This window comes from Drosophila mauritiana, chromosome 2L (assembly GCF_004382145.1).
Source record: "Drosophila mauritiana strain mau12 chromosome 2L, ASM438214v1, whole genome shotgun sequence".
NCBI classification, from domain to species: domain Eukaryota; kingdom Metazoa; phylum Arthropoda; class Insecta; order Diptera; family Drosophilidae; genus Drosophila; species Drosophila mauritiana.
Genome location: NC_046667.1, coordinates 15,561,693 through 15,579,499, shown reverse-complemented (window position 1 = coordinate 15,579,499; position 17,807 = coordinate 15,561,693). Strand labels below are relative to the sequence as shown.

The 17,807-nt window shown below is 40.3% G+C and overlaps 1 protein-coding gene across 1 annotated transcript; it reads right to left on the bottom strand.

Annotated features, from left to right (window-relative positions):
• Positions 1 to 9,072: 9,072 nt before the first annotated feature.
• LOC117147270 (dynein light chain 1, axonemal) lies at positions 9,073 to 9,799 on the bottom strand. The gene has a single exon (XM_033314105.1). The coding sequence runs from the start codon at positions 9,742 to 9,744 to the stop codon at positions 9,196 to 9,198; it is 549 nt and encodes a 182-aa protein (XP_033169996.1). The 5' UTR covers positions 9,745 to 9,799; the 3' UTR covers positions 9,073 to 9,195.
• Positions 9,800 to 17,807: the final 8,008 nt, after the last annotated feature.

The window sequence follows — 17,807 nt, the reverse complement described above, 5'->3', positions numbered from 1 at the left end:
CACATTAATGCCTTTTGATCTTCTTTTAAAGATGAAACTTTCATATATGCTTCAACTTTCAAATGTGAATAATGCGTAGCGCTTCTATTTTCAAGGCCTTTAAAAGTTTAAAGCTTTTATTTCCCCATTACTTACCTAAGTTAGTTTATTGAAGATTATTTCGTACCTGATCTATAAAGCAGAAAAAATTGAACAGTAAAATATGCGAATTCGATTTGTTGTACTTACTTAATTTGTTAAAAAAGAAAGTCGAATTGTTATACTCTTTCACAAACTTAAAAAATATACCATAATGTATGTATATAAATTATAAATTATAAATACATGTATGTTAAAATCCACTAAGACGCTAACAGGATTAATAAAAGTTGATTGTAAACAAATTACTAAAGTGATATCAACCTTCGCAAGGATATAACCTTGGTTTATTGCTTTACACCGACTAATTAAATATCTCGATTTCTTTCTTCCACTTACTAAAGGACATTTTCTCCTATCGCTGTGTGAATTTTCTGTTTTAAAACAACCAAACTTCTTAAGTTGGGAAAGAGAGAGTACCGCCACTTCCACCTTCGCTGCGACAACAGAGATATTCACTTTATCTGCGTTTTTATTGCCATAGCCGGCTTTATTATTGCCGTTTAGCGATTTTTTATGGGCGGGACTTTAGCTCTGTAGGCAGTGGCATGCGCTTTTTATTGCGCTGCATGTCCTGCCCGCAGTACGGGAAGTGGGCGGAGGTCATTTGTTGGGGTCCGCTGGCTTTTTGAAAGCCATAAAAATCGAATGGCGTCAGCATTGGTGGGCAGGGAAAAACCAATCGATTTGCTAAATTGCAGTGCAAAGTACAAAAGCATTCACACAGAGGAGAGCGAACGAGTTAGGGAACGGAAAGGAGCCACCACATGTCCTGCCATTTATCCGAATGTCCTGTTGCACCGCTGTGGTTCAATGGTTGCAGCGGTTGAGCCCGGCGGTTGCACGCACCAACAATCCGCCAAATGGTTCGAGGGTAAATTCCCAAAAATATTTATAAATATTTAAATTTGCCTTTGCGTTAATTAACCAAATAGATAGAGAGTCAGCGAGGGGCAAACTTAAGCCTGGCAGCCGTAGTTGGGGAACATTCTGGGACTTGCCTAAAACTTTTAATTGCACTTTGTTTGGGTATTGCATAGGAAACTTATCATTAAAATAGTTGTTAAGCTTGTTTAGTTGCCCAAGAAAGTGCAGCATACTCTTTGCCGCTTGCCAGAAAATTTTCCGGATAAATTGTTGCCCCTGGTGGACTTGCACGACAGGGAGAATTTTCTTTGACAGGCTGCAATTTCCGATCCTAATGAAGGTAAAGATAGTGAAGAAGCTCAAAAATTCCCAATTCTCAGTCTCATAATGCTATCGAAACTTCAGGTGTCGAATAAACTTTTTAAATGTGCCAAGTTCGGTAGTCAAATGCCATCGTCATTTTAATCTAGTTTGGTCATAATCAAAAGTATTCCCATAACCGAGTTTAAAATATTATATACAAAAATTCTGAGTAGTTTTGTAGATTTTATGTGCACCTAAACTGATGGATAAACCAAACTACCTCAAAATACTCTTCTGCCCATAATAAGACTGAATGCATATTTCGGTGCAATATTCCCTAAAGTAATATTTAAGCCACGGCAGGCACAGTAACCACCTTAAAATGTTCTTCCGGGCATTCAATTGAAACCCTGAACTACATTTCCAAACTATGGAAGCCATTCAAAAATTTCCCTTTTCATTACTTCGCTCGGACCCGGCCCTTTGACATTCCACTTTTCCAGGCCAACAGCTGTCAGATTCATGCCAGTTCTCCGCTCTTCCTATCAGCATATTTCTTAGTTCATCCGACCACAAAAACCATCTCATTTAGCCATGAAAATCTTGGCTGCCAGCAGCAGCAGAAGCGGGAGAAAAAAGGAGGCACGACGACCTGAGCCGTATCCTTTTCATTTTCACCCGACCACAAAGCACATTTCGCTTTCATTCCATTTTAGAAATTGTGAAGGGCGAACCGAAATGAAAATGATGAAAATGCAACTAATTCCTGACGGCTTACGGTTATTATGAGACTACCTTCTCCTTCTTGGGCTCCAGCTCCGGGAATAATTATCATTTTTATTTTTGCGACCGAACAGGCATTCAATGGCAAGCGGCAGCAGTGAAGATTAACCTTTAACGGCGTCCCGCCTTCAGCGTATTTAATTTTTGTACGCTAAGCCCAAAATCTGTCCGGGACCAAGGGGTTAAGGTCTGGATGGATATGGCAGGGATTTGTTTTCGGTGCTGGCCTTAGTGGAAATTAAATTAGTTGCAGGGGTGGCTCAACAGGTTAGCAGGCATAAACCCGACTTGGCCATGCTAAAACCCTAGTTCAAGCTGCATAAATCACCATTCAAATTAGAAATTAGTCCAAACACTCGCACACACGCACTCGAACCTCTCTTCCAGACAGACCACGGCACTTGGAGCACAATCCTAGCTGATCTCTCATCGCCCCACTCATCCAGTCATCCAGTCATCTACTCATCTAGTCATCCAGTCAGCCACTCGTCGGCACACTCATTATTGGGCTCAAGTGCAAATTAGTGTGTTTGCTAGTGGGTTATTAAGGCCTCCCCTGGAAACTCAGACTCCAACTTGGTCTTTTGTTATGCTAACTAAATGAGTTTTCCGACGCTTCCCATATACTTTCTGTGTCTGTTTTGCGCCTGCAGTAAAACTTTAGTGTACAAATTTCATTTCATTGTTTTTCGAGTGCGCAACAACAATCAGAATAAGTGTTAAGGGCCTTTCAGATAGTTCCCATTTCCTTCCCACTTTTTTTTTGTTTTTGGAGAGAGGGTCGGGAAAGTTTTGCAATTAACATGAACCGAAAAAAATAATCACCGGAACAGCCTAAGAGGCTCAGAAGAGGAGAGAAATATATGTATTTGCCGAATACGCTCCACCGCAATTACCACGTGCCAATGCCTCGGGCCTAAGAACCCCAACAGCCCAACAACATCGGTTATAAAAAATTAATTAAAAACAATTAAAAGCGGTAGAAGAGTAGAAAACACTGATAATAATGAGTGGCATACGGAGGAGTCTGCATAAAATCACCTTAATTATGTTTTTTGCATTCTCCCCGCAAAACAAAAAGGGAATGCTAAACAATATGCAAAGCGGGAAACCAAAGCGCGTCATCATAAAAATTCAATCAGGCTACGAGGCAAATGGCAGGAAGCCCTGAACCCAAACATAAAAGGGAAAAAAAAAACAGAAAAACGAAAGGAAAAACACCCGAAAAATATCGCGCCCAAAATGACATTAATTTACACATCAGCGAAGCGCGTAAGAGGAAGAAGGGGACATTTTGGGGATCTGAGCGGAAACAGGAAGTTGCATAACAGCCCGACGACAAGGAAGTAGGCGGACGGCACTCCGCGACCAGATGACAAAGCGGGCAATAAAAAACAATCAGAACAGGGCACTGGGAAAGTCCGAAAGAAAAACAATTTGTTAAGTATCTGGAGGCGACGAAATATGGCCTCGTACTGCTGCGAAATCAAATCGCAAGGCAACCTTTTTTGTCATTGGTACTTTTACAAGATTCTTTATAACTTAAATATAAAAATAGTTTCAACATGTACTTATTACAGATAGATCGTAAAATCTGAATATAATGAAAACAATATTTCAAAGAGGTAATGATATTTATTATTTTTTAAAGCAAATTGTGGCACACCACAGTGCCACAAGCTCCTGGCACTTGGCCTAAACTATGAAAACTATTTAGTTGAATGTGTAAGCAAATCAAGTACAGCTTAATAGCAAGACTCAACACTGCCGGAGGAAAATCAAATTGCTTGTCCACTAATCGCAAAGTAAAGCCGCAAGGCATGGAAAAGGCAAACAAGATGACTCATAAATGCTGAGCCCGATATTACCGAATTTGCATTGCAGTATGGACAAGTGGTTAAGGATATTTGTCATCGTACGACTATCACGTGAGCCCCGAAATATGCATAATTGAATTTTATAAGCCGAAAGATTGTTATTGCTGAAGATTTGTGTGCCGAGCAGCGGCGTTGGTCCGCAATCTGCTAAATTTATAGTTCGCAAATTGTTAGTCGAAGCAAGTCGTCTGGTCATGGGGCTCTCCTTAATCTGTGTATTTGCTACGATGGTCGGGGAGCCAAATCCAAATATCCCGAGCTATTGTCCGGAATTTCAAATTGTCACGGACCATGAAGAATTTCATACTCTTATCAGCTCGGTGACAGTCTGTTGTCAGTGAAAACAAATTGTCCTTTCTGATTGTTCCTCAGACATGACAATTAATCACAGCATTAATAATATTTCCAGCTAGAAATGAAGAGAACAACAGTTGACTGCAAAGCTGGCAAATCTCTCGAAATTAATGCAAAATTGTGTGAAATTAAATGCCGTTTATGAATACTAGGCGTATGCGCAATACCGGAAATTAAACATACGCCATGCGGCAGCAGAAGGATTGTGAGACCCCGGCTTAAAGCGGAAGCTAATTATTATTCAGAAAACATAATATGAAGGGAGTTGGCCGGGCAAGGACCTTGGGCGTAGACAAAGGGGCAGCAAACTCCTGCCCAAGATGATGCAGAGCATAACAAAAACTTTAATATTTAAATATGAAAAACTATTTATGTAAGACGCATAAACAAAATACGCAGACACACGAAGAAACGGGAACTACACAAAACCAGCATCAAATGAAAAAATTTAAATAGAAATTACAGTTTTTGATCAGATTTTAATACCTATGTATTTTATTAAGTATTTATTTCATCCTATTCCTATTAGAGTCTATAAAATAGTTAAACTTCAATTCTTAAGCCTATTTATTTAATATTAATATTTTTACATATTAACCATTTGTCGCCACCATTTAAATGAAATTATGTTAGTACAGGAAGTGTTGTATTTTTAATTTAAAAACACAACATTACTTGAAGAAACATTTGTGTTTTAATAGGTGACATTTTATTTTTGACATTTTCCACAGTGTAAACTATATTCTCTCCACTTTGAACGAATGCAAAATTCGCCATTCCCAGGCTGCAATGCCCCATCCCTGCAGCACGGCCTCATCTTTTTGGTGGCCACTGCGCGATGCGAAAATTTTAATTTATACATTTTCAGCTATGTGTGTATGAGTGAGGGGCAGTGTGCGTGCGACTTCCTGTTGCAAAATGGAGTTTTGTGTGTGCCAGCAGAAGTTTGCACAACTTGTTTATGATTTCTCATGTCAAATACGCTGGTAAGAGTACCTCGAAGAGGGCGTGTCTGCAGATGCCGTTAAAATAAGTACGAGTAGATACAAGTGCTGCCTGAACGAGAGGGCTTGCTCGCTTCTATTTCGCACTGCAGAACTTTTTGATTTACTATCTGAGTGTACGTTTGCATATGCAAGCCTCTTGGTTGGTTCATGCCATGTTTCATCTTGTAGTCCATGCTTTAAGGCGCCGGAAGTGCAGTTTACGCTTCTATTTGCAACAGGAAGTCGCCATGACAACAGTGTTAATAAAAATACATTTCAAGTGAAAAGTTTCTTTATTTCAACTTAATTTACTTTGCGTTACTTATAAAATCATACAATTTTTAACATGTATGTTTTGTTAACGGGGTATATATTACAGAGAGTCATGTTAATAGAAACGGATTAGTAACACTATGCTCTTAGACAGTAAAATAGATTATTTAAATTGGGAATCACAATTGTTTCAACCACATCGGCCAGTCTGTGCATACAGAGATGCAATTGCGAATTATGCCTTGTTTCACATTAAATTGCTGCCCATCTCAACGCATTTAAAGTCTAGACAGTCACTCATCCAATGCAATATCATTACTATGTTTGCCTTTTGCTGCTGGGTAGAGACAGACAGGCAGACACCCGCACAAACTGCTACTTCAAACCAGAAACTTTTTATGATTGCTTTTTTTGTTTGCATTAAATGCATTTTATGCAGGGAAATCTTTTTATGCGCCTGAAAGCACGCTTCAGTATAATTTGCGGTCATGTTCATTGATCTCCTGGGAAGCATTAAAATTTAATGATTTATACAATGTTTCAATGGGAGAGTGCGGGTTGAATGGCGGTCGTGAGGCCCTGGGGCGGATGCAAATGAATTTATGTTATGTCCCTGCTGCTATTCTGGTTTAAGGGTTAAAACCTTGTGAAATTAACAACAATTTGACTTATGCGCGAGCGAGGACCACACGCACTCACACCCATGCGGGACAACAATGTCTGAAGCCTAAAAGTATGCTAAACAGCCAGCAAAAGTCATAACTCAGCCTCAGTGGCAGCCTGAGTAGGATGCGGATGTGGACGAGATTTGGGGCCAAGAGAACTTGGCGAAAGGTGGAACGGCTGGCGGATGTGGGCTGCAACTATTAATCAGGCTTTAATTGTTTTTGTGTGCGTCGCTCGGTTACATTTGTGGTGCCAGATAGATCTACACACACATGGATTCTCGCCACGAGGACCTCCACCTCCACCGCCACGGCCCTCTCATTGCCCGAGCCACCATGCATCATGTGGGCCGAAATCTTTTTGTAATCTCTGGCATTTGTCTGGATTTTTCGTAAAGACTTTGAATAGATTTATGCTTCTTTGACAGGCACAAGATGTGAATGCGAATCTCTAGGAAAGTCTTGCATGAGAGAATGGGCTAGCTTAAAGTGTCTTAAAGATGTGGTACTGTCGGACCCAAACACTCTGCAAGTAATATATGGTCTTAAGGAAGTAGAAGATGAAAAGACTGTCAAAAAAATCGAAAAACACTAATGTTTAGGACGAATTGAATTTTAATTTAACCAGTGAAAGCTTATTTAAATTCTTAAAGCTTCAGTTGTACTATTGCGTTATCTTTTTGGGTAAAGAGTTTTCTTTTTTGGTTTTCACCTGCTTGGCCGCCTGTTAGCGCTCTACGCCTTTTCTCCCGTGCTTTCTCTTATCATTGTTGGAGCATAAATCACGCGTTTAGTTTGCCAAGTGGCTTTTTCGACCGTTTTGCGTTTAACTGTCGTTTTAGCCACTCTTACGTTTTGCTGCCGCAACTGGCCAACAAGGGCGAACCAACATATTTAGAATATATGGCAACACTTTGGCAACACCGACACAACCCTTGACCACAGCAAGTGCAAAAATGTGAAAAATAAAACCCGTCCCGCAGAGCACAAACACAGACGATTGCGCAACCACAGCGCAAAAACCACTCCAAGTTTCGCCCACCCATACTCACTCCCACCATAGCCCGTCCTGACCAACATACATATCCTGGCGGGATTGTTCTGGGAAGAGAACGTTGTAGTTCGGTTCGGTGTTGTCATTGCCAGAGTTGCCAACGACCAGAAAACAACATGGGCCAGAGCTGGCCACACAAACTTGTAACGTAAATTTAGTATAAGCCCTCGCAGACACACATCCCCAAACTGTTTCGGCATTTGGCATTAAGATTGGTGCCACACTATTTTTCAATCGCAAGAGGGGCAACTATTTTTTGAGGTAACTTTTCAACGTTTCCTATATGTTCAGCTAAATATGAAGCCAGACTATCTGCACATCCAACACCTACTAGCCAAGATATCTGGCTTACCGGTAAAGGAACAAAAACAAAAGATATTTTAAGTCCGATTTTAGATACATCTAGTTAATGGTTATGATTACATAAAAAATAAGTACACATCTAATCAAATGTGTAAACATAAAAACGCCAATGAAATGTTTTTCTCACTAATTTCCAATTAAAAGTTTAAATAGTTAAATTCTTAATAAAATGGAATTTTACTTTCCACTTTTAAAGAGGTTTTTATTTCGTTTTCGTCTCCTAATCAGCCAAGCGACAAGTATGGCTGCCAGAAAATATTTTTGTGTGCAACCAATTGTACAATTGTCTCGTTTTCTGTTTGTCTGCCAAAATGTCGAACTATGGACGGCCTTCATGTTTACATTAATATTATTGTTTATCAAATACAAACAGCAGAAGCAGCAGCCAGAATAGCCATAATAGAGAAGTTGTTAAATCGAAAAGACATAAAAGTATCATTAAACTTTCGTGTCTGGCAATTGGTTTGGTTTGCATCGGTTTGCTTAGGGTTCGGCAGGGATTTGGCTGCCGTTTTTATGATTTTATTCAACATTTTTATCTGGTGTCTTTCGGTTTGGCAGACAGAAATTCGCATTCTCGTATATTTTGTTTAGTTGTCTGTTTGCCAAAAATCTATGACTGGCCGCCATCCCCATCCATTGACATTCTTGATTATTTATGCACGGGAAACAAATACCATGTGCCGACAGAAAGCACATCCAGTCGAAATTATAGGTCTCTTCAGGCTTCAATTGACTTAGCTATTTCTTGATTCTCCTGTTGGCTTGTGGTTCCATGTAAAACATTTTATGGTATTTGTTGATGAATAACTTGCTGTTGATAGAAATAAAGCAAGTGGCTTTCATTAAATTATTGCGATGGAATATTCGTTAATATATGAGACAAGCTCTTTAAATATTTTCATAAATCCTTTACCATCTTTTAAAACGAACTCTCTTTTAGGGAACGACAAGCACATTACTTAACATCTTTAAAATATGCAACAATGCAGTACACCAAATCAGAAGTTCAAGTTTCTTGATTAAAAATTGAATGCTAAAATCAATTGGTCTAAATAATGCTCTATTAATATAGAGATAAATAATAAATAAGTAATTTAATTATTACATTTCAATTGTAAATTATAGAACGCATTAAAGACATTCATATATGAAATTCGACTTAATAGATACTCCCGTTGCTTTCAGAGTATCTACAGTTGTCCACAAAACAACTTTTTTAAATAGACTTGGGTTAGAAGTCGAAGGCAACATGAGACAGACAAAACAATGGAGCTCATCAGCAGCATTGGGAACGCATTGAAAATCGGAAGAACACTTCTGTGCTATGCCAAATCACAAATATAAGAAAATTCAATGGAACATGTTTTCTGCTTAAATGCCTATCACATTCGTTCAGCTGTCGGTGGAATTCTGGATTCTAGCCATGTATTGTTGTCTGTGATTTAGTCGAACACTAAGATCAAGGGGTATGTCCCACTTTCGACTCTCCTTTATTTGGAATACAACACAACCGTGAAGCTTGTTTTTTCCTAACGAATGACGGGCTCCCCATCGAGTTTCTTCATGTTGGGCAGACGACGGACTGCCTCCGCAGTGAAGGCAGACTGGTCCATGTTCTCGTTCAAAGGATTTCCCACAAATGTGATCTCGCTGAGATTTGGTGGAACACCCATGCGCATGAACTCCGGCCAGTCCTTGATCATATTGAAGGATATGTAAAATACACGTAGGGCCTTCATCGATTCCAGGGGCTTGATCTTCTCGATGTTGTTGTAGCTGACCCACAATTCCTCCAGAGTATCGGCCAGTGGTTCTATGCCGTTGAGCGTTTTAAGATTGTTACGTGCCAAGCTCAGGACTCTCAGGTTCTTCATTCCCGAAATTCCAGTAATCTTCTCAATCATATTTGAGGACAAGCTGAGCTTTTGGCATTCGGTAAGAGAATTGAGAATCGGATCCATTTTCTCGATCGGCGGATATTGGAACTGCAGTCCAATTTCCGTGGCAGTGGCGGCTGGCTGCTTGTTGCGGTCCTCCCACTTGGCCAACGCGTCCTTTAAGGTTGTCGGCTTCGACATTATGTATGAAATTTATATTTAAAATGTTTAAGTTTTAAGTGAGAAATAAAGTCAATTAAATGTGCTTTATTTCTCTACGCATTCTTATACTTCTTTGTATTTTACTTATTTCTTATCAAATACTTATGAATGTACATTTATAGCTAACAATTTAAGAGTATCTTTGAGGGTTTAAAGTTTTGCTTATAGAAAATGCAATGCCATGCAATCTTGATCCACCTTTTAGGTTGAGTAGCTGATTTGAGCCCAAGGGTAATTTATTTATTTGCCCATGTGCCCGCCACTCCCCAATCGCTGTATGTTGGCTTGTCTGGCGCACAATGATTACTTTATTGGCCGGGTTCTTTGTCCTGGTCGAAATTGGAGTCTGAGTTGCGTGATGAGGGGGCTGCCCTTTGTCATATACTACCCTTCGCGTACTTTGCCTTCTTTTGCGTCATGTTGGCAGTCGTGGAGGGAGAATCCAGCTGTTTTGTGTGAGAGGCCTCCTCCGCACTTTATTACACACATTTGAGGTGATAATACAGTTCACATTTCGCCCCAAGGGGCCATCCTTTTGTTTTGCTTTTTTATCGGGACCTCCTGTTTTATTTGTAGTCCACTTTAAACTGTACACAGTATTTTGATTAAATATTTGCTACAGCTGTTATCTCGGGCACAGCAAGCTATTTTTCGGCAATAAATTATTGAATTTATTTGTCCGAATAGCGGCAAAGAGAAAATGTTTAAATTGGGACATGCGTTTTTTTTTGGCTATTTTTCTTGATAATCGTCCAGAAATTGGTAAAAACATATTTGATTTCTTTCCGCTATTTTCGGTTTTATTTTTTGTAATTCAAATAAAATTGTGCTCCCATAAATTGCATGTTCAATGCGGCAGAACGGAAACCAACAAAAACATATAGATGGCCACAGGAAGTGGGGGGTGGGCTGGAAAATCACTCGAAATTGCATGCAAAGTCTAATTTATGAATTGGCCTAAGGCATACCAGCGATGAAAGGTACTCCAATGAGTAGGTTATATATATATATAACTATATTTGGCAAGTGGAACATGTCAGTGGCGAGGGCGTGGCCGGCTGTCAGAGGAAAGCCAAAAGAATGGCCTGAAAAGTTGGCCAGCGAGGCGGCTGTTTTCATGGAAGTATTTGCGATAAAGTTACCGAAAAACGTGAATCCAAAATGACGTGCCTTAAAAAAGTGCCAAGCTGTCATTTCCCTGAGATTCTCAAAATTGTGACTGTTATGGTCACGGGCAAAACAAATAAATTTCAATTTTTAAAGAGGGTATGAAAAGTACTATTTCAGAATAATTTAATGAAGTTAATCAGACATTTTCAATACATTTCTTAGAAGTATTTAATCATAGATACATAGTACAATTAAAGTGTTTATAAGATTGTAAAAGAAAATTGTATTTCACTTTTTTCCTTTCCAATTTTGTTAACCCACCATGGCTTAGCCTAGAATAGTAGAAGCAATTCTAAAATGCACTTGACCAATTTAACCGGGTCCTCTTTTCGGGCGAAAAGTGGCGGTAGTTGGGTGGACCCCAACGGCCATATGGACACACAAATATGAGCGGTTGTGGGTGGGCAGGCAATCCGGGTAGCCCCAGCAGCCACAACATGTCCTGTCACCCAGCGCCGAGCTGGACGTGGACATGCGGTAAATGTTGCAGTTGTTGACAGTCGTGTTTGTACTGTTTAGTTTCAGTTAACAAGACGCGTTGCAGCGAGAGGGGTTGGTAGCCGGGAACCAGCCAAATGGCTAGCCAACTGTCACGCATTTTATTTAATTCTTTTCTAGTCAGCCATTTGCGAAATGAATTGCCTTCGAGCTAGTAAACGAATGGTGGCCAGGGAAGCCATAAGATAAATGCTTTGCTGTTTTAGCAGCTGATGGAAAATGAAGATAATATTTAGTTAAAGAAACACAGAAAGCATTATTTCATTACAGAACAGAGAATAATATTTTAGTTTATAAGTTATTTCAGCAAAATCTGAAAATATATCTAATTCTACCTTTTCTTGCCGCATTCACATAAACTCACTATCAACGCGTTAAGTTTTCGCCCAAGTAACTATGCCGTAAGTGACAAAACTCAGCCAAGGACACCAAGTTTGTGCTGGTAGCTCGAGCCTGAGTTGTTCTTTCCATAAAACTTGTACATAAGAAAATATTTTTTCCGCATAAAACACCTGGCCATACTCAGAAAGGAGGAGAGTGCCATCGAAGCGTTTGCATATTGAAAACTTTCCCATTGGACAAACAACATGGTGGAAAATTGTCTGATAACAGAGATAGGTTGTAGGTAGTCGAGTATCCTTTTCTATCTGGTTACAGTTCTCATAGGCAAAATGGCAAAGTTGTTTAACAAATTATTGATCAAATTGAACATTACTTGCCAGCTAACTTTAGTAGGTATTTTGACTTTAAACTTGTAAGTATATCATTATTTCATCTTAAATGGGCACCTCACACTCAATCACTGATCCGCTCCAAAATGAAACGATGAGTAATAAATAAAGCTCTTTGATTCGCATTCAAAAGCCTATGCAGCGACAATATACTAATATTGCCCAACGTAATTATCAATTTCAAGTGCAGTCATCGAGGCCTTTGTTTGCTGCAATCATAAACGTCAGAGGCTCCCCAACAGACACCGAACACTATTGTCTTGGCCAAAACGCTAGTTGCCCGTCCCATGAAACCTGATGACTCAACTGGAAGGAGTGCTTGTCTATTTGCGGTTTCGCAACTCAAAACTCGATTGCATGTGTGCGGCAGTGGGCGGGGCCCTATCAAGTTGGGTAATATATATGAGATTCCGGATCCTACCGATTTGGGAATTTGTGAGGCCCTGCATCGATTCCACCGAATAAGGAGCGGAGTCCTGCAGCATCCCCCCTTCAATTAGAGGGTTTGTTTGCTCCTGCGGTACGAAATGCTCCATCAATGCCTGGGCCATCTTAGATAGTCCTCATAACGTCAGGGATGAGTGCAGACAGACACAATAGCTTGTTTTAGTCCAGATTAATGTTCATAATCAATATGGTTGAAATGTTAAATTGAATATTATCTGACAGGGCTTAGAAAATTAGTTGGTCCTGCTCGTTGTTATACATAATTTGTTAACTTACCTCAAGGATATTAAGTGTGCAATAGGTTTCATGTAAGTGTAATCCGTAGTAAGTATTATTACCATCTAAAGTTGTTGCAAAATTAAGCAGAATATATAATTGATATGAAAATATAACTAAAAATCGAATTTATATATTGTATAACTTGGAAAAGTATGGTTCTTGGAAATATATTTAGGGTGAATGCTTTGGAATCTGCATCTGCAAGATGTGACCCCAATGAAACTTGGTTTTGCTAATTTGATTACGAGAGGGAAACCGAAAATTAATGCAGCAGTGTACCCGTCGTCTTATGGCGAACCAAGCGGCCTGCAGGACATGACTTGTGTGATGTGTGGAAAATGCAGCAGGGCAAACATTTTATAATTTGCTGCAGCACGACGCAGCGCATAAGTCAGCAGAAGTCCTGGGACACGGATCAGGAGCACTCTGTAGCCGAATCCTGAGTCCACATCCACATGACAGGGAGCAAAAACAGGGACAGCCGCATCGCAGTCATTCTGCATGCGAGCATTGCTACGACTCCTTACCGCAAATGATTTTGCAGCTGACAGTTGTCCGTTGCCATTTGGGGAATTTAGTGTTAATTATGGTCGTAATAAGTTATATAACATAGGGCAGTAGACACACACACACACACTCAGGACAGGGAAGCCATAACTTGACAGTCAGTCAGTCAGTTTCCCTCTCCGCAATGAAATAGATTCCGCACACCACAATAAATTGTATTAAATGTTCTGTGTTTTGGTAATTTAACCGACCGTAAAGCGTTTATCCATCAGCACAACTGAGTGCAAAATGGCCTTACCTCTGTTTTGAGAGAATAGTTTGCACTTGAGTTCATAAAAAAGGGCTGAAACTGTTTGGAATTAAAAAAAAGGGATAAATGGGCCTATTGTCTAAATTTTGTACTTCAAGTCACTATCTATCTTGGCCAATTTAAAGTCGCTCGATTTCGATAACTAAATTAGTATGCCGTAACTTATACGTTTATACATTGGCACATTCATTGAAAATAAATTAACCTATTTTGATTTGCATTTACAAAAGCAAATATAGTGCGATTTATCTATAATTGGTCACTGGAAATCCTGAGCCCGTATACACTTCCAATGGATACCAAAACATGTTTTAACTACAATTTAATTTCGCCTTTTCATGGCTGCAGAATATAAAAGTGGTTCCTCTTTGGCCCTGGCACTATGCCACCGCAATTACATGCAACTGTCTTCCACTTAGCTGTTTAAATTTACATGTTTAATTCACGCCCATCTCCTCCATCCCATCGTCATCATCATCGGCAACGTCATCAGAGACCTCTTCAGAAGTTGAGAACACTTAAGACCTTTACGCAAATCGCTTGATAATTACTTAAAATAATCTGCAGACAAGTAACCACAGGCGAATGCAATCCGGCCCAGGGCCACGCCCACCCAGAAGCGATGGTCTAAGAAGTCGTGCAAACAGAACAGATCCCGGGAAGTACAAACTGGGGGGTATCTAATGGCAGTAGGGCCCTATAAATGAGGAGTGTAAATGATTCCCCTTAAAAAGGCAAAAGGCAAATCCCTTTTCAATTTCCCTGGCACGTCTCAGCATCCAACAAAAAAGGACAAAAGAAAGGAGACCGCCCAGCCATCCCACTTTTTATGTGTGGAAACTCGAAAAACAATTAAGCGACAAGTGTCTCAATTTCAACGTCACTTACAAACATTTTATGCACCGCTCTTTGTCTGTGGGTGTTCTGATGTTCCTGTGTTCCTGCGTGCGTTGGTGTGCAGGACATAAAATGCAAAAGTTTTTACCCATTGAAAGTTACGTGTCGAGGGGCAGGATCACAGAGACAACCAGGACCAACTAACAGAGTGTGCCAAAAAAAAAGTTAGAGAAAAACTTAATTATTTGTGCCTCTGAAGTCCTTGATGGAGATCTGTGGCTGTGTGTGTAAGTGAGTGATTGTGAGAATATGCGCATAAAAGTATGCAACGCATTTTAATCGAAAATGTCTGCAGAAAATGTGGTCACCCTTCTTCCAAGGTTTCAAATTGAGATTTTACTTAATGGTGGCCTGGTCAAAAAAGCGGACGAGCAGAATTCTGCATTAGTTAAAAACCATGAATATATTTCTATAATAATTAAATTAATTCCAAAACGGAGTGATAATATATTAAGAAATGTCTCAACGCCCATGATCGATAAGGATAATATTAATATTATCCAATGTAATCGCTATATTCAATTCGTTAACGGTCGCTATTCTATCAGTTCTCGATATTTTGGGGATTAAATTCCATTCTACCCCAAATATAAATATAATTCAGTTACAAAATAGATTCCGTTCATGGAAATATTCGTAAGCCCTCCTGCTACACCTAACCGAAATTCTATGCGCGCGTTTCGCTAAGACAAATCCCTAGGGATTATGTGAATTCGGCCCTTAAAGTTCGGCAACAGCAATAAAGTGACCTGGAAATGTGGCAGGCTGGGCGGACCGACTAGCCTGAGATTTCGGGTAACCAGAGAGGTCCGCTGATGGACACACCGGGCACCTCGACCGGAACACTCCGGCACTGGGGCCAATGGGAAAACCAGGTGTGCGGTTCAGCTGGGCGACTCAGGTGGGCGAAACAGGTGCAGAGCCATCACACTAACAGAAACACATACACACATGGGCATTCCTGCCAATCGCTTTCCATTTCGTGTTAAATTACACATTGAATCGGATTGCGGCGGCCATAACATTGTGGCCAAAAAGGGAAGGGACGGAAGGAGCTGCGGTCGTTCGGGGGCCCTCAAATAGGTTTTTGCGGTTTTTTAATCAAGTTATTTGCCCGGCGCTGGAGAATCGGAGATTTACTACGCTACGTAAGAGTAGAGCGAAGTCATTGGTCCAGCCAAGTCGAATAAAATAAATATATTCCGATGGCAATTTATTAAATGTTTGCGCAAATAAATCACAAATGCTTTTCCCAATCAAACTTTTTCGGTGCCCACACAAATGTCTGGCCAACAAATCTTCTTGTGTGCCCTTTGTTCGTCGGTCATCAAATTTATTGCGTTAATTCGCATGTAAACCGTTTCTGCGCACATTTTCAAAGCATTTATCAAGCGTTTTATTATTGACAGTGCTTGGCCATACTTTCATAAATATCTTGTATTTGGACTGCCTCTGCTTTGGTTAAAGTTTTCGCCTTAAATGAATACATTTGTGAATTATATTTATAGTCATCTTGGTCAGCAATAAATTTGGACTTGAGTAGAGTTTGGGTTAATAAGTAAGAAATGTTTGGCGTTTGGCAAATTGAGTTTTGATTTCGATTCTCCTGTGGAGCGCAGAGGTCACAAGTTGGAAAGTCAATTAATTGACTTGTTTCGACAGAAGTTCAATGTATTTCGATATGGTCAGATTAAATATTTATATGTGTGCTCAACTTTGTTGGTTGATACTGAAGTTGATAGTCTTTGGGTATACAAGAACTTTACTATCTATCTTAGCTGTGTAAAATTACTATTATATTATAATTACGAGAGACGCTAGGGTCAATACGTTACGTTATCTCAAACGAACCACGCCCACTTGTGCTATACCCATATCCTACATGTATGTAACCACTTCTCTTTCCCGCACAAACTCAATAAATTCTTTTTGGATGCTAGAACGGTACGAAAGGGCGTTGTTACAAAAATTTCTGAACAAATTGAAAATTCCAAAATTTGCTGAAGCATGCGAGCAGAAAATGATAGAATCTACGATGAAATGCACAAAAAGGAGGGCTCTGGGAAGAAGTTGGAGGATGCATACGCATCCTGCACCCTGAATGAATGTATGTATGTATCCTTAACTCCTTCTGACATCAACTGCACAAAGGTCACGGGGCGTGGGAGTGTGTGGATTCGGCGGGCTGGGTGGTTGGGCGGTTGGCTGGGTGGTGACACATTTGGCGTGGCAATGGCATCAAAGTCAAATGCTACATCTGCTCCCAGCGGATGGAGGGCTGAACAAAAGTCAGCTGGGAAAATATTTTGTCATGTCATCAGCGGCATCAGCAACTGGAAACTGAAAACTGGCAACTGTTGCAATGGCCACCATGGCACCACCACTGCCGCCACCAGCAGTTGCACCACCAACAACTGCACCACAGCCACACCACCACCACCATCGTGCAGACTTCGTCTTCCTTAACTCGCTCCACTGCTTTTCTCTGTCGCCGCCAAATGTGGTTACAATAATTTATGCACTTGTAATGACAGACAACAAAGCGTTCAAGAAGCCAGGAGTCGTCATCCGAGAAGGACCCAAAAAAATAGCGTGAAAATAAATACCTTCGGGCCATAGCCGACTAATTAAATACACATCCCATCCCATTGACAGCTCTGTTACCTTTTATTTTGTGAATAACTGCTGCAATAGGTTCACCCAAACTATTAACATAAACTTTATCACTATTAATTAAATATTATAATATTAATAGTAATACCTTTATTTACTTTATAAATATATTAGTTAAAAGACATTCTTCAGATTGAATCGTTCTTATTATCAAGGCTCCTTGAGTAATTATCTCGAGCTTCCTATTGTGACACATTTCGATCGAACTCGAGCTCTGCTCAAAAGGAACCCATGAAAGGGTAAAAGAGGATTCTGTCGCGAAAACGCAGGACCCGACTCAAAGCTCCGTCCTCAGTCAGTTGCGGCGACTGACGCGCAATAAAATGCGTGTCATGGGAGTGTCGTCACTCTGAGCCGATCCGCCGCCTCCCGTCCAGTGCCACGCCCCCTTCCCTTGGCCAAGTTGATGGGCTGCCTTTTGGCGAGTGTGCGCCGACTGTTCCGGGAGTCAGTCCTATAGCTCAACGGCTCCGGCTGCACTTCAAAATTAATTTAAAATTTATAGTTGGCGCTATGGCGTTAAACGATGT